The sequence below is a fragment of the Scatophagus argus genome, chromosome 23 (genome assembly GCF_020382885.2).
Source record: "Scatophagus argus isolate fScaArg1 chromosome 23, fScaArg1.pri, whole genome shotgun sequence".
NCBI classification, from domain to species: domain Eukaryota; kingdom Metazoa; phylum Chordata; class Actinopteri; family Scatophagidae; genus Scatophagus; species Scatophagus argus.
The window spans coordinates 14,859,292-14,877,270 of record NC_058515.1 but is presented as its reverse complement, the minus strand read 5'-3'; the positions used below and the strand labels follow the sequence as shown (position 1 = coordinate 14,877,270).

General features: G+C 48.8%; 1 protein-coding gene across 2 annotated transcripts; it reads left to right on the top strand.

Moving 5' to 3' along the window:
* Positions 1-17,979, top strand: LOC124054709 (F-box/WD repeat-containing protein 7-like). 2 transcript variants are annotated; one of them, XM_046381031.1, is made up of 14 exons: positions 1-271; positions 899-1,505; positions 10,364-10,446; positions 10,676-10,811; positions 11,724-11,858; positions 11,948-12,071; positions 13,341-13,477; positions 13,563-13,676; positions 14,978-15,159; positions 15,415-15,640; positions 15,780-15,846; positions 15,978-16,121; positions 16,386-16,535; positions 16,666-17,979. In XM_046381031.1, exons 2-14 carry the CDS (start codon positions 954-956, stop codon positions 16,797-16,799), a joined length of 2,184 nt encoding a protein of 727 aa, XP_046236987.1. In that variant the 5' UTR covers positions 1-271; positions 899-953; the 3' UTR covers positions 16,800-17,979. The 2 variants fall into 2 exon arrangements, with proteins under 2 accessions (XP_046236987.1, XP_046236988.1); XM_046381032.1 differs by lacking the exons at positions 1-271; positions 899-1,505 and adding an exon at positions 7,565-7,833.

The window sequence follows — 17,979 nt, the reverse complement described above, 5'->3', positions numbered from 1 at the left end:
CATCGAGTCGCGCCAAACAAAGCTCCATGTGCAGGAGCAGAAAACGCCGAAAGTTTGATCTCCTTCTAGTTTGTGATGGTCAAAGGTATAAAAACATAAATCCGGGAAGGAGAAGTTGAACATGGAGCCGCTTTGTTGCATCTTCAGTTTGAAATATTGAAGATTCCGCGAGGAAATAAATTAAAAAGACACGAAGAAGAAGAGGAAGAAATACCGGCGTTTAAAATTTAAAGTTCTCAAAAGCTGGAGGGAAAATCTGTTTTTTTTAAAGGTAAGTCTGGTTTACTTCACAACTTTCATCTTTGAATCAAGAATTGATTTGGTGATTTTATTGATATTCTACCAAATACCGCAACATTTTAAGACTCATACCGTAAATCGAGATACCGTAGAAATACTACACTGATACTACAGGAGACAAAACATTTCTTATGTAAAGTACTGTGAGATCACTACAAACCTGCAGAAAGTACAACAGTCACACTGTGAACTCTCGTGATGAGGCTACAGTCGACAAGCGAACTGAATTCCTTTGTAAACAAGCCATTCAGCTCACATAACAAAAGTCTCTGTGATCACATCGTTCAATTAAACTTTATTGACACTCAGAATGAACAAGAGCCTCCCTGAGGCTAAAATGTTATACTAACCATTGCACTGTTTGCACTACATGTACATATATTTATATCTTGTTTCTTATTTTTGTAAATACTTTATTTTGTATTTTGTATGGTGCACAGGAGAGAGAAAAAGTCAAACTCCTTGTATGGTCACACGTATTTGACAAATAAAGCTGATTCTGTAATATACTCAGTTTTTACTGAAACTGAGTATATTACACTTTTGTAAACAGATTTGATAACAATTAATTAATAGGTTGATACCGATCTCTTCTCAGGATGCCTCTTTGTACTTTTACTGAGTAAAGAAGAGAAAACAGGAGTGCGAGGAAGATGGACAAAGAGCTTCAAGGAAGGAGGGAGGAGGAAGAGGAGAGGACAGATGGTCTGGAAGAGAGGAATACAACACTAAAAACTCCACACCGGAGGAGGGAAGAAGAAGAAGATGAGGAGGAAAAGGAGATAGAAATAATGAAGACAGGTGCCAGAGACACAGCACGAAGGGAGCTGATTGGTGGACACACTCCAGTCTCCGCCTCCTCCTCCTTCACCTCCTCTCCTTTCCTCTCCTCCTCTCTCTGCCGAGGAAGACGAGGCATCGAGGAGGATGGAGAGGACGATGAGGTCAGAGTCGCTATAGTCACCGTCGAGGACGAGTCCTGTCCGTCAGAGCCTTTTGGGACCGCCCACCTGGAAGCGTCCAATCAGATCACACGGACTGATGACGGAGGAAACAAACAGCAGGAAGAGGAAGGAGCGACTGATGGAGTGGAGGAGAAGGAAGAAGATGAGGAGGATGAGGAGGAGGTGAACAGTGATGACAGAGAGGAGGAAGAGGAGGAGAACGCAGAGGTGACGTCACCATCGCCTCACCTGCAGAGCCAGGTAGGACCACATGTCTCTGACTTTTGTATGTGATGGAGGAGACAAACCTCCTCCTCCTTCAGCTAAATAAACTTTAAACTTTAAACTTTAAACGCTCCTTCTGTCCTGGACAGCAGGATTATTAATCCGGACACGTTTTACTGCACTCTCAGTACTTTTACTCCAAGTGCTTTAAGTACATTTTACTGACCTGTGCCTCGTTTCCACCGAGCTGTCCGGTTCACTTCAGTGCAGTTTGTTGCCCACTGATTGGTTAATCAGAACGAGCTGAGTCGTCTCGCCATCTGCGCTCTGATGGGGGATTTTCCACATCTCTGGTTTTTCCTGGTGGCCTTTGGTCTTGCTGCTCCTTTGCTCAAACAAAGCTTCGCTCCTTGTTGTATTGAACAACCACATACCAATCAGAAACATCCACAACGTGTGTGTGTGTGTGTGTTTGTGTGTGTGTGGGTGTGTGTGTGTGTGTGTGTGTGAGAGACAGTGAGTACAAACGTGAGCAGTTTGTATGCAGTCGATCTGGCGGTGATGCAGCCTGCAGTAGCTTGTAGTTGGTGTGTAGTAAATTCAGGAAGTAAAATCAGCTGCATTGAAGTAATGAACTCATGAAATACGCTGATCCAATAATAATATGATAAATATGACTCTGAATGAGCACATTTCTATCGTACATTTTGGAGTATATGTTCATATTTGTGTACTTTTGCTTAAGGCAGGATTTGAATGCAGGACTTTTACTTGTATTTCTACACAGTGGTACTGCTACTTTTTCCTTAATTAGTACTTCTTACACGACAGCAAACAGCAGCACAAATACACAAAATAACAACACAACTAACATGAAACTCTGACGAACACCTGACAGCAGGTGGCGACAGCGAGCAGGCTCCTCCCTGTGTGTGTGTGTGTGTGTGTGAGAGAGAGAGAGAGAGCGAGAGAGAGAGAGAGAGAGAGAGAAGAAGCTTTTAACACACACAGCAAAAAATGACACCTGGCTCTGGAGTGCATGTGTGTGTTTGTGGCATTCAGGTACCAGCCAGTGACATCAGCGTCTGTGTGCGTGTGTGTGTGGCATTCAGGTGCCATTGTGTCTCCTGGTTTGTCGTCTTTCAAAACAAACCGACACCAACTGCTGTGTGTTAGAGGTCGTGTGTGTGAGTGTGTGTGTGTGTGTGTGTGTGTGCGTGCGTGTGCGTGTGTGTGTTCGTCTTCCACCTAATGCATCAGCAGTCTGGTATTTATTTCCCACAGTAATTAATTATCTGTGCCTGCGTTTAGTTTTATATTTTTAATTAAAGGATGTAAAACCCGATAAACACGTCAATAGTTTTAATTAATAAATGTATATTAATTAACTGCTCACAGATGTTAGTGACTGACGTGACTGTTTGTAGGTCAGAAGAACATTCGGTTTATTTCGACGACACAAACAGACTTTGATTGATCAGATGGACGATAAGACAGAACATCACGTCACATGACCGAATTAAAGTCAGATGAAGTACAGCGTTTCCCTCTGAGACGTACTGAAGCAGCAGCGGAAGAAGGTGGCGTGAAAACAAAACACTGAAATGATGTACAAGTACTTCAAAATTGTACTTCATGTACAGTTCAACCATATAGAGGTTACTGTGAGTTTTTGTTCTTTCTTTGCTATTCAGCCGTTATTGTGTAAAGCACAGAAAAAGATTTCAGCGTTCACATATAGACACACACACACCCAGGAGGTGTGTGTGCTGGAATGTGCAGCAGTGAACATTCCTCAGATTCCCCTCATAACTCCATTGGTATCATGGGATATGAAGTGGGAACTGTTAGCTTCACTCACACACACACATACACACACACACACACACTCACACTCACACACACACACACACACCTGGTGCAGAACCAATAAGCATGATGGGATACTGGATGATTAATGCAGGTCCAGTTCAGTGACCAGCAGGGGCAGCACTGTGGTTTTCATTCAGTTCAGAGCACGTGAGCTGATTATTCAAGAGAGTGTGTGTGTGTGTGTGTGTGTGTGTGTGTGTGTGTGTGTGTGTATGTGCATGTGCGTGCGCATGTGTGTTTGTGTGTATGACAGAGGCAGAGACAGAAAAACTAGGACACTAATCTGGTGAGACATTTTCTGTAATCTAAGCATTTTTTTCTAGATTACCACACACATCAGAGATTAAACACGCACGCACACACACACACACACACACACACACACACACACACACACACACACACCAGTGCTGTTTCATAGTCAGTTTCCAGGTTTTATCTTCCTTTTTAAACAGATTTCCTGTGTCTCAGTCAATCCTCTGATGTTCCACACTTTCTCTGGAACACACGAGCTCTGCATGTTGTCCTTCACACACACACACACACACACACACACACACACACACACACACACACACAGGGTCAGATGACTGGTGTGGCATGTGAGGTATGTGGACACAGTCCTCACTGAGCTGAATGAGGAGATCCTGTGAGACTTCAGCAGCTCCTTTAAACTTAAGTCATCACCACGGCAACCGACCCATAAGATGATGGGATGTTTCAGTGCGGCTTGAGCGAGAGACCGATTGGCATGAAGAAATTACGTTAAGAATAGCGAGCAGTCGAGGGTGGGACCCGACTTTCTGTCTGTCCCCGTTTTGAATGGACTTGGAATTCACCTTTGAGAGGGTATTTCCATGTAGTGTTACTTCAGTGAAGTGAATAGCACACACACCTTAACACGTCCTCATACCGTGTGTGTTTGTGTGCACGAGGTCACATTCCAGCGCCAGGCAGCCTTCCAGCCGGTGAGGTCCACCATTACCGGCCTCGCTGAGTCAGCACACGCACACACACGCACGCACGCACGCACACACACGCCTCGAGCTGCGGCAGCAGTCCCGTAGTCTGCTGCTCGTCAGGAGGTCTGAGCCTGCGACTGTCCAGGTGCAGCTCGGTCCTCAAAGTGCATCACGTTAGGTCACACCAAAGGCGCCGAGGCAGAGAAGAAGAAATCCGCCTTCGGATCGGCTTCATCTCGACGCGAGTCTGACTTTACCCAAAGCTGAGCCCTTAACAAATCAAAATGATTAATACATTTTAATAAATCAAAGCACACGTAACGAACTCAGCTGGATGTGCTGCAGACCTTAGAAGCTGCTGAAACAGGAAGTGGCTCAGACAGACCAGGTGTGCTGCGTCTTCTTCTCTGCCTGCATCATCACCATGGCGACCGTGTTGGTGGGTTCTGGGAGCTCTGTTCTGCTGACCTGTGTGTGTGTGTGTGTGTGTGTGTGTGTGACAGGACAGGATACAATGAGGAACAGGTGCTCTGCTGTCCTGTCTCTCTCTCTCACACACACACACACACACACAGTGTTTTACGGTGTGTAAGGAGACACTTGGCCAGTAAAACCTTCAGCCTTCAGACGCTCTCGCACTCCCACACTTTGTTGTTCTGTCTTTGACTTCCTGTCTTCGTCCGGCGTTTCCTTCACTCCTCCTTTCTTCTCTCTCTCTTCTTTCTTTCATATCCCTCCTTTTGTTGTTCTTAGCTCGGTTTAGCTCAGTGAAAAATGTGACGTCTTTCTGACCAGCAGTTCCACACATCAGCCAGGTGCGCTCACGCTGAAGCTGCGGATCCGAACAGGTGAACAGAAACACGCTTACCTGCGCGGGAAGGCGTCCGACGCGCTGACATGTCTGCTCCTCCTCTGTGAACCTTTACTCTGTGCTTCCTTCTGTGCTTGTGTTGGATCCTGTGTTGAGGCTTGATTTCCCCCCTGAGACACACACACACTCTCACACACACACACACACACACACACACACACACAGCTCATTAAAATATGCATGAGCACTAAGTCCCTTACATCCCTGCATCCATTATTGATGAACACACTCCGACAGGCGACTCTGCAGCCGAGTGTTTGTCTGCCGTGTGAAGCACCTGTTGTTTGCTGCATTGCACCTCAGTATTGCGTCCCACTGGAAACGGCTGCTGCGATTGGATCCCGTCTCGGATCAGCCGTCCGCTCCGACGCCGTGAGCGGTGACACTCGCCACAAATACGTCGTTTTGGAAACCTCAGCGGAGATAACCGTGTGTGGTTGGGATCGCTTTCAGAGCGACTGGATGAAGCGCTGAGAGCCAATCAGAGTCCATCCCTGTAGAGCCAATCATATCCTTCTCCAGCTGCGGCCAACGGCTTTCATGTGAGCCGATCGACGGCTTTTTGTCGTGATGGTCAGAAGCTGAGAGCACGTATTGATAACTGATGTGTGTGAGAGAAGCCACTGAACCAGATGTTAACCAGCTGTTAACCGCCCGTCAGTTTCTGCTGTCGAGTCCGAGAGAGGAAATGTCATCCGCTGGAAATCAATCGTTCACACATTCCTCTCATCTGCTCCATCTCTCTCTTCATTGATTTCTTCACACACTTGGAATCCAACCAGCACACACACACACACTCTCTCACACACTCACACGCACACTACAAACAGAGGCCACATCTGCCTCAGTCTTTGAAGTGGTTTCCTCTGTTTCCCGTCCCTGACACACACACACACACACACGCACAGCGAGTCCTCCCGTGGAGGAGAGAGTCAGCTGTTTTAATGTGAAACACACACTCCCGTTTCGGATTTTACGAGTCTGCATACCAGAGTGGGTGAGGAGGGGGTGAGGTTTTAAACAAAAGGGGGAGCAGAGGAACAAGAGATGTAGACTGTAAATTGGAAGCAGAAAGAGTGAGATGTTGAATTCAGGCTGATGACAGGATGGAGGAGGAAAGGAAGGAAGGAAAGGAAGGAAGGAGGGGAGGAACTGTGGACAGAAAGGAGAGGAGGAGTGAAGGAAGGAGTGATGGAGCCCAGGGGCATTGTGGGAGTGATCTGTGGCACGTTTACAGATTAAAGGATCCAGAGGTCGAAGGTCACCCGATCAGGCTGATTTACAGCCAAAGGGGGCGGAGTCACATCTTCTTGAGTCGTGGCTAAAATCAGCTTGTTCCTGTCATACAGATTTTCACAGAGTGTGTGTGTGTGTGTGTGTGTGTGTGTGTGTGTGTGTGTGTGTGTGTGTGTGTGTGTGTGTGTGGCGGGGGGGGGGGGACATCATGTGAGAAACACTTGCGGGTACGATGGAAACACCTCAGGGCCGCCGCTCTGCGCTCTGCAGGTGTTTCTGTTTACTCTGCAGCTTCCCTCGCACATCCAAAGCGGGACGTGGAGGACCTGAAGCCTCCAGGTAGGACAGGAGGAGGCTGGACAGGTGAGGGGTGGAGGAGGGAGGTGCTCGGTGTTTTGTCTCTCCAGGCTGTGGGTGAAGCTTTGACCTCCTCGCGCTGCTGTGTGTCAGTGTGGCGACCTTAAGGTCAATCAGCTGTGAGAAAGCTGTGACCTCCAACAACCCCCTGCTGGGCGTGTGTGTGTGTGTGTGTGTGTGTTCATATTTCTGTAATGCTTCGGAGGTGGAAGAAGTACACAAGATCTTTTACTTAGTAAACGTATCAAAACATTGTAAAAATACTCTGTTATTTGTTGCTCTGCATTCAAAAACCGAACATTAGAGAAGTTTTATCCTCAAAGCAGTACAAAAAGTAAAAGTACTCAAGCAGGACGGCCCGTTTCAGAACGTCTTTAACCCCCCCACAAAAACGTTTCCTGGTTTGTTTCATGTAGGTTTGTGACTTTAATTTCAAAGAATTGCCGAGTTTTTTCCCATAAATTTTCAACTTTAACCTCAGAAATTGTGTGTTTTGTAACCCATCTCTGGGCTCTGTATTTCACTTCCTGTGTGCCTGGTACGCCATCATAGTAATACCGTCTAATGTAATGGAGTGAAAATACTGTAGTAAAGTACAAGTACATCAGACGGTTCTTAGTGAATTGCCTCACAGGTAAATCGAACACGTTCAGACGTTTGTGTGTTTAGATGTGACGTTTCCTGCCTGCCCCACCGCACGCTCATGCGCACGCGCGCGCACGCACGCCCTCTGCACGCGGCTCCACCCCTCCTCCCTCTCACGAGGCGGAGGGAGGCATGTCCCTGCGTGTTCCCGTGGAGGTCGAGAGACGGAGAGAGTCGGAGAGTCCTCAGTGAGTCCTCACTCCGCTCTGATCGCTTCGCTCTCCTATTCGATTCATTCACTGATCGACCGGATGGATTGTTGACGTCACGGATGCTTTTTATTTTCCTTTTTTTCCATTCCGGGATTTGATCGGCTTAATTTTTAGTTGTCATATTTGAGTCTTCCTCTCCGTCCGGGAGGGTCCGCCTGCCGGCTGCAGCCATGGGTTTCTACGGCACCTTGAAGCTCATCTTCTACAAAGTGAGTATTGATCATCGGGACGGCTGATCGATCGGCTGCCGTTCTGTATCACGCCGGGGGGCTGTCGTGCGGGTGTTCAGGGTGTTGAGCCTCGCACAGCGCCGGGATGACAAGGCGTTTCTCACAGCGGAGTGCGTGTGTGTGCGTGTGTGTGCGTGGACCACTGCGGTTCAGGGAGGGAGAGGCTACGGATTTGATGTTCTTTCCCATCTCTCTCCGATTTGATTATTGATTAGTGATCACCCGCTGCCGTCTCAGGAGTCTGGACTCTGAGCGTCAGCACTGCGGCGGTTGCGGGTTTGAATCCCTGCAGCTTGTGGTATCACGGGTGAATGACACAGCAGCGTCTGTAGTGCAGATGAACATTAACGACACGAATCAGGCAAACTTTGAGTGTCAGATGCTCGTTGGAATACGATTATTCACAGTGCAGCCACAGAAAGACTTTACAACACCGCAAATATCCATCTGTATGGCTGCAAACCACAGGACTGAAGCCTCAGAAGTGGATGCGGTTTACTTCCCACACAGTCAGAACACGAGTGAAAGACTCAGTCCAGCTGCACTTTTTCTTCTGTGGTCAGAAAGAAATCTGTCAGAACCATCAAAAGTTAAGGAGCCCATAAGCAGCATTTAGTGATGAGCCTTTCTGCTTCCCTGCCATGTTAAGACAGATCACACCGGGCCGTCACGCTGCGTATTCCCTGTCAGCTGCGTTGTGTTGGGGTCAGGTGTGGTGGATGGGCAGCAAAGGTCTGTGAGGACGACAAGCGACGAGCCGCTGGGATGTGATCTTAGAGATGGACGCTTATCGCCGCCCTCAGTCGGGAAAACACAGACTACACAGGAATACTGCACAGGAGATCCTGTCACAGTGACTGCAGGTCACCGCCAGGTTACGTTACTGATTATCATAAAGTCATCACATCAGCTGGAGTCACCCTCTACACAGTACAGGCCGACCGCAGTAACTCTACACTGATACAAATACCTCTTTCTCAGAGGAATACTACAGAGTACAGGCCGGCCGCAGTAACTCTACACTGATACAAATACCTCTTTCTCAGAGGAATACTACAGAGTACAGGCCGGCCGCAGTAACTCCACACTGATACAAATACCTCTTTCTCAGAGGAATACTACAGAGTACAGGCCGGCCGCAGTAACTCTACACTGATACAAATACCTCTTTCTCAGAGGAATACTACAGAGTACAGGCCGGCCGCAGTAACTCTACACTGATACAAATACCTTTCTCAGAGTCCAGGCGTGTTTCTACAGAACACATCACAGCTAAACTCTTCTGGCTTTAACAGTAAACATGTTTTTTTTGTCCTTCGCCCTCAAGCGAAGTTTTTCCTTTTTTGCCTTAATGAAATCCACACAGACGGGACATCTGTTAGTGAGAAGCCGGCGGCTTTGAAAATGAAAAGCAGATTATGAGTTTGGGTTGGAGTCGGGAGCTGGAATCGCGTATCCGCATGCTGTTCATGTAAAAGTGATTTTATGTTTCAACGTTTGTGTTCTCACTTACACACGAGTGTTTTATTTTGTAAAGAGACACGACTGATGCAGTCTGTCAGAAGGCGCTGTGTCCACACGAGGATGCCAAGAGGAAGCAGGACACACATACTGTCCTGTGTGTGTGTGTGTGTGTGTGCGCGTGCAGCCTGTTAGCGCGTGCTGCTCTATTTTAGAGCAGTGCTGCACCGGCGACATTCCTGCGATTTTCTGCATTCCTGCGTTCATTCACTGAGAGCTGCACACAGAGCAGAGAGCTGATCGGTGCGTTTGAGTTACTCAGCAGCGTAGGTGTTTTCAGCGTCCTTGTACTTACACACAGGCCTGCGGTTCATCCAAACTGCTGTGTGGTTCCTTTCTCTTTTTTTTGACCACAAACATTTGTAGAAGCTCAGGAGCCGTTGTTTCATTTCATTTCCAGACCACATTGAATTCACGTGTGTCACATTCAGATAAAGTTTGATGGGTTTTAATTGGCGTTAATAAATCAGGTCCTGCAGGTTGGTGCTTTGGTACCAGTCAGCAGTGACTGACGTATCCGTCTCAGGGTCTTCATTTGTATTCGGCCCAGAAACTTGGAGCAGGTTTTCTTGTCAACTTAAGAAGTTTGTTGATGTTTGAGTTGTGGGATTTGAGTGAGATTTAGAGCAGCCCTGCCTCAGTCAACATCCACACATCCACTCTGACACAGGAAGTTGCTGTTCCTGTTCGTAATCTGGCCTGCGACCTTCCAGTTGGCCACAACATTTCACTTATTTGAACATGTGAAAAACCTCACGAGGCTGCAGCTTCGCGGTTTCTGGAGGCGGCAAAGTTAGCAACAACAAACACGCAGCGAACACAAATTCCCACAGCTCAAAGATAGAAACCAAACGTGACATCGGCCCATATTGATCCATGAGGCTACTAAACGTGACGTACAGAACGAGTGATGGAATTTAATGTAACAGAAGTCGCTGTGGTTTGATTTGATGTTTCTTTGTCTCTGTCGTTGTCTTTTAACCGCCAGATGAAGAGGAAGTTGGATCACGGCCCGGACGGTCGGCCGTTCCCTTCAGGGAAGAAGCACTGCAAAGGCAGCGGATACCTCAGGTGACACACTCAGCCGATGGGCAGCCGAGCTGTGAACTGCTGGCCACATGTTAAACAGTTTTTCACTTTTTAAAACCAGAAGTTAAGTTAGCATCCTGTTAGCATTCTGCTGGATGTGTTTTAAGTCGCCGAACAAATCTCTCCCAGCTGTGTTTGTTGGTTTCAGTTCTGATTTGGACTTTGCAAGACGGTGTATAAGCTAACATCCCGTCTGTCTCTCGCTCCACAGCCCCTCCAGTCTGGTTCAGGCCACGCCCACCACGTTCGGCGACCTGCGACTGGCCAATGGCCATTCAGCTCAGCGGCGGCGCGTCACCTCTGGCCCGCCCCCTTCTGGTCTGCAGGACTGGCTTCACACCTTCCAGGTCAGCACACACACACTTCTTTCAAAAGCAATTGTCCAATCATAGCTGACTAACTCCAAGCTCTCAGTAGTTGTAGAACACGTATTTAGCATTCATGACTAGCTAGCTTAGCTAGCAGTAAACTGGTGTCAGTTCAGACCTGGGCACAAAGGGCCGGTGTGGCTGCGGGTTTTTGCTCCAACCAACCAAGAGCACACAGTTTGACCAATCAACTGTCTGAAGACTGAGATCAGTTGATTAAATGAGTCAAGTCTGGTGTGCTGCTGCTTGGTTGGAAAGAAAACCTGCAGCCACACCGGCCCTTTGTGGAACAGTTTGCCCAGGTCTGGTTTAGGCTAACGTTAGCCACTCCGTTCTGCTCTTTAATAAATGGGAGGAAGTTCACACTCCAGCTAAGACGGACCAGAACAAATTAGTGCTCATCCTGAAGTCCTTTTATTTATCATCACTGCAGACTGCGTCATGTGCCGTGCCAGAACACCAAGACTGAGTTAATTAACTGCTAATTACCCCCCCTTACATAACACTTTTCATAACAGATAACGCTAAATGAGCCAAGACACACTACACCTAGTTAGCCCTGTTTGCTAAGGTGGCGCACACACACACACACACACACACACACACACACACACACTCCTGATGTGAAAATCTTCTGCTTCCTGCACGGACACACAGAGTCTTGCCTTCGAGCTGCTCTTACGTAACTAATAAGCAGAGGACACATTCAGATAAGCTCGGATCTCGTTTTCCAGGCTGTGGGAAGAAGTTAAACGATTTCAAAGACGCTTTAGAAACACAAAACAAGACACAAACAGAAACACAACAAGATATAAAAATATACTCTTCATCCTCCTTTCCCTCCTTGTCTCCCCCCTTCTCTTCTTCTTCCTCCCCCCTCCCGTCCTGCAGACGTGGAGCGGTCCTGAGAGGCTGTTGGCTCTGGACGAGTTGATCGACAGGTGTGAGACCAGCCAGGTGAAGCACATGATGCAGGTCATCGAGCCCCAGTTCCAGAGAGACTTCATATCCCTGCTGCCCAAAGAGGTGCCCACATGAGCAGCTACAGTGTGGTCTGTGAACACAGCAGACGTGAGCAGGTTTCTCAACGTGTGTGTGTGTGTGTGTGTTTGCAGTTAGCTCTGTACGTGTTGACCTTCCTGGCTCCCAGAGACCTGCTCCAGGCCGCCCAGACCTGCAGGTACTGGAGGATCCTTGCTGAAGACAACCTGCTGTGGAGGGAGAAGTGCCGTGAGGAAGGTAAACACACAGTCCACTGAGTGCTGCTGGTACACGATATGGACAAAAGTATTGGGACTCCTGACCATTACACCAACAAGGACAGGCCTGGCTCACAATCTCCGTTCCAGTTCATCCCAAAGGTGTTGGATGGGGTTGAGGTCAGGGCTCTGTGTGGGCCAGTCAAGTTCTTCCACACCAAACTCATCCAACCATGTCTTTATGGAGCTTTGCTTTGTGCACTGGGGCACAGTCATGCTGGAATAGAAAAGGGCCTTCAACAAACTGTTGCCACAAAGTTGGAAGCATAGCATTGTCCAAAATGTCTTGGTATGCTGAAGCATTAAGATTTCCCTTCACTGGAAGTCAGGGGCCGAGAACAAACCCTGAGAAACAGCCCCACAGAGAGGGGTGTCTGGATACTTTTGTCTCTATTATGTGCTGTGGTCTCAGTTGCTGTAGGTTATGACTGGCGTGACACCAGTTTGAGCTAACGAGTTTCAGTTTATCACCACAGTGAAAGCCCACCGAGGCTTCTTTGATTGGTGCAGGTGTCATTAGCATGTAGCTGGTATTCTGCTAATGCAGGCTGGCTGCATTTATATTCTCAGTGAGCACTCACCAATGCCAGCGTGCTGCTCCCACTGGGATGACGCGGGTGTAGCGCAAATACAAATTAGCCTTATTTATGAAGCCGGTGAGCTGCAGTCAACGCTGGCTTCATTAGTATGGCTGCGGCGCGAGGTGGGCTCATTGGTATGGCTGCTGAGTGCTGCCGGTGAATCTCGCCTGACTGGCAGAACGCCCAGAGAGAGAGAGAGAGAGACACACACACACACACACACACACACAGAGCCACTGCATTGCGCTGAATGAAGGAGGAGTGAGTGACTGACTGACTGTGTGTGGCTGTGTGTGTGTGTGTGTGTGTGTGGGACTGTATTTGCATGTTACACTCTCTGGGGATAGAAAGCTCCACACATCCAGTAAGCTCCTGCTTCTGTTTGTATTCTGCTTTTCATATTTTCCCTGTAAAAGAAAAAGAGAGGACACGCCTTCACCACAAGCTGAGCCCACGCAGGAAGTACACGACACAGACGTGAAAGTCGCTGTTGATGTAATGGTGACGTGTCCCAATACTTGTGTCTCGATGGTGTGGTTAACCTGTTGAGTCCGACTGAAGCGCCGCTGTATTAGCTGTGTGTGCCGTTAGCTCATCGCAGCTAATGGTTTGATTGGTTAATCACTGCAACTCTCCTTTGCTTATCACGTTCGCCTTCGTCTCCTCAGGTATATCGGAGTGTGCGTCCTCTCGGCGCAGGAAGTGCGTGCGGCCGGGCGTGGCGGTTAGCCCGTGGAAGTCAGCCTACATTAGACAGCACCGCATAGAGAACAACTGGAGGACAGGGGACACGCGGGAACCCATGGTAAACACACACACAGACTCAGTCGACCGTTTGATATGTAAACACGCACTGAGTGTCACTGAATGCATCCTGCGTCTCTGCGTAGGTGCTGAAAGGTCACGACGATCACGTGATCACGTGTCTCCAGTTCAGCGGCGACCTGATTGTCAGCGGCTCCGACGACAACACGCTCAAAGTCTGGTCGGCCATCACGGGGAAGGTAGGACGCACGTATTGATTATGATGATTTTCTGCTGCTCCAGCCAAAGCCACACGTTCTCTGTGCCTGTGTGTGTGTGTGTGTGTGTGTGTGTGCGTGCGCGTGCGTGCGCGCGTGCTGGATTTGAAAGTCACTCTGCTTCATGAGTCAGAAGATAATAAACTCCAGGCTGTTATGTGGGTCAGCCTGACCTGACAGGACGCCATGAAGCTCCTGTGGCTGAACAGAAACGAGTGCAGGAGGACGAAAGCGAGTGGCTGGCGGTCGGACCAGTCGTGTTAGTGCGGGTGTGTCCGTGTGTGTTTGTGTGTACTGACAGCCTGAGGCCACTCGGTTTGAATCCACATACGTGCGTTAAAGGTGACGCTCATCCTAAAACATGCAAGTACACATTCAGTGTACTTGTACTCCACTGCGTCTTGGAGGCAAATACTGCAACTTTTCACTCTGCTGCGTTCACAATTTGTCTGTTGTGTTGTATGAGTACTTTTACTGAAATAACACATACACTTGAATTTCCCTCGGGATCAATAAAATATCTATTTATCTATCTATCACACGCACACACACACAAACACACACGGACTCTGTGTCTCTTTCTGGTTTCGGTGTAACATTCCTTAACCAGACACACCTGCTCTCTCCTCTGCCTCGACCTGCCCTTGTGTGTGTGTGTGTTTCTGTGCGTGCTCCACACACACACACACACACACCCTCATGTGAAGCCTGAGGGGATGCAGAGGTGTGTGTTTCCGCTCTCTGTAAGGCAGGCGGTTGAACATGAATTATCTTCATTAGCAGGACGTGATGACAGCTCGACTCTCGCTGTGCCAGCAGCGCGTCTCCGCAGAATCTCCCTTTTGTCTCGGCAGCAGTTGCCAAGGCAAAGTTTTCCTCTGTTGCCGCGGCAACCACAGCCACAACACCTTCAAGGTGAAACTGTATTCTCTGTGTGCGTGTGTGTGTGTGTCCTTCGCGGGTAGCCGTGAATGTGGAACAAATATTGACACACACACGTTCAGGGTGCAGAATGTGAGGGAAACACAAACACATGACATTTAGCCTGTGCTTTACTGTACAGCTGATTTGATTGGTGGATTTAAAGAGCAGCTTTAATTCGTCTAGATTTGTTGGCTTTGTTTTTTTTTTTTAATTAATACAATTTAAAGTAGAAACTTTAATGTCTTTTAAGTGTAAAAACATCACAGAAACCGACAGCCTCAGAACTTTGGCTGATCTTTATTTGTGAGATTGGCGGACTGCTCCTTTAAAACCCGTTTGTCGTCCTCTCTCTCTCTCAGTGTCTGCGGACGTTGACGGGTCACACCGGCGGCGTGTGGTGCAGTCAGATGGAGGTCGCCACGGTGATCAGCGGCTCCACCGACCGGACGCTGCGCGTGTGGGACGCCGAGAGCGGCGAGTGTGTCCACACGCTGTATGGACACACGTCCACTGTGCGCTGCATGCATCTCCACGGCAACCGGTAACACACACAGATTTATACACTCATATGCCCTAATGACAGACACGCTCACTGCTGCTCATCTCCATGGTAACCGGCATAAGATTAATATGATGTGTTCATGGTACATAAACACACACACAGGACAGTGAATCCATGAACACACATGCACACACAGCATACAGAAACACGTGCGTCTGCTTCACTCATGCTAATAAACTTGAGCCGAGCTGATTGGCTGACACTGCGGTGATGTCATACCCTTCCTCCTCTCAGGGTGGTGTCGGGCTCTCGTGACACGACGCTGCGCGTGTGGGACGTGTCGACGGGCCGCTGCGAGCACGTGCTGACAGGTCACGTGGCGGCGGTGCGCTGCGTTCAGTACGACGGACGCCGCGTGGTGTCGGGCGGCTACGACTACATGGTGAAGGTGTGGGACCCCGAGACGGAGGTGTGTCTGCACACACTGCAGGGACACACCAACAGAGTGTACTCACTGCAGGTACGCACCTCAATACTTCAAATGGATGCACTTCCTGTGTGTGTTTCAAGTGTGAGCGGCTGCTGGGTGGAGTGCGACACCTGGTGGTGAAATAAAATCCTTCACCCCCCGTGTGTGTGTGTGCGTTCTGTCTTTGCAGTTTGATGGCGTGTTCGTGGTGAGCGGCTCGTTGGACACTTCCATCAGAGTGTGGGACGCAGAGACAGGTGCTGATCACATTTAAACTGCTGAAGCGTGTGAACACGTTCATCAGGTCCAATCCGGATCCCGAAGGTCAACATGTTCAGTTTTCCAGATGTTCTGTGGATTGAGCTAACGCTGGGTGTGTCCTGTCCAGGTGGGTGTGTCCACACGCTGACGGGCCACCAATCGCTGACCAGCGGCATGGAGCTGCGGGACAACATCCTGGTGTCTGGGAACGCCGACTCGACCGTCCGAGTGTGGGACATCCGGACGGGACAGTGTCTCCACACGCTGCAAGGTGAGCCTGTGTGTGTGTGTGTGCGTGCGTGCGTGCTGCCGACTCAGCACTGACAGGAACATCTGCGGTCCTCTGGGACGGAGGGAGACCACATTTTGATTATATTTTCTGCAGGATGAGCACATGTAGTTCAGAAATGTTTTGGGTGCAGAATTTATGACATTTTTACTTAAAGGGACCGAAATCCAAAACACAGAGGACAGTGAGTCATAGTGATGTCTCTGTGTTGCCGTGGCGAGGAGCTCACCATGTGATGTCCTTCAGGTCCCAACAAGCACCAGTCGGCGGTGACGTGCCTGCAGTTCTGCAGAGGTCTGGTCCTGTCCAGCTCCGACGACGGGACGGTCAAACTGTGGGACCTGAGGACCGGGGCCTGGCTGCGGGACGTGGTGGCGCTGCAGAGCCGGGGATCAGGTCAGGACCGCCAACACGCCTCGCACTCACCTGTTCGAGATACCTGAGCCTCACTCAGAGTTCTGATATGTTGAATTGTGTAGTGACCCTGGTCTCAGCCAATCACACGTCTTCCTTCCTCTCTCCGCAGGCGGTGTCGTGTGGCGAATCAGAGCGTCCGATACCCGGCTGGTGTGCGCCGCCGGCAGCAGGAACGGGACGGAGGAAACCAAACTGCTGGTGCTGGACTTCGACTTGGACGACAGGAAGAAAGAGACGGACTGAGGACGACACAGTGATGTCATCAGACGGAGACGGGATGACTGAAACGTTTGTTTGGTTGTTTTTTTTAAAAGGAAAATTTTTGACCAAAGCCACTGCTGACGCGTCCTGATTGGCTGGCAGACAGCTGGACGAACAGGTGGACACCACAGACCAAAACGATAACGAAAACAGTTTCAGGTTGACGTGGACGAGTGGCAACCGCGAATCACCAAAATGGCTTCCGATATGGCAGCCTCAGCCCGGCGGGAGCTGTGGCGCCAAATGAATGTGAATGTTGGACAGACGGGGTGCACGTGGCTCTGAAACGGTTCAGAGAGGAAGGAGGATGTGAGCGACGAAGACGATGGCTGAATGTAACCGCGGCGGAGGATCCAACCAATGAGGAGTGGAGGGCGTCGACTTTGACCGCTGCTGAACCAATGAGGAGGTTGCTGTTTTAAACACACCAGTTCAAATGTACCAAAAGTTGAAGGCCGGAGACGACGCGAGTGGAGGAGGAGGAGGAGGAGGAGGAGGAGGACCTTCATCAGTTCCAGCTGTTCATCACCTGAAGTTCGCTCGGGAAAAGCACAGGTGGCTGAATTCCATTAAGATTCAGGGTCCCGGTGTTGTGTTCACGTCCTCGGTTAAAGAAGAAGAAAACAAACTGCTGACTACTTTAGTGTTGAAATCTAAATCTTCTGAATTTAAAGCATTTTTAAGTTTCAGAGGAAAATTTCAAAGTTCCAAACCGTTTAGAAAGAAAAAACTAACTAAACTAAAATGATAAAATGTTGTCCTTTCTGGCCTTTTAATTCAAATCTTCTGACCTAAACCTCAAGAGTCACTTCTCAGTTTATGAAATATTAAAAGAGATAAATAATTTAAAACTCCCTTCACCGGATGTTAATCTGATAAGCTGCCGTTGCTAGGCAACACCTCCAGCCAATAAGCAGAGGTTTGGGTGATATTTCCCCCGGCAACAAGTGGTATTTCAGGCCTCTTCCTGGAGAAGTTGACCTTTGCAGGTGTGAGGCGTTCGCTGTCTCAACGGTGTAATTGTGTAAAAATACTGTAAATACAAAGAGGATGTACATATTTAGCTTTTTATAAGAAGACAACAGAAAATATTGTCCGTGCTGGAGAGAGTTTGGGAAGGGGGAGGGGATTGGAAATGGATCAATAAAGATGAGTTTTATAA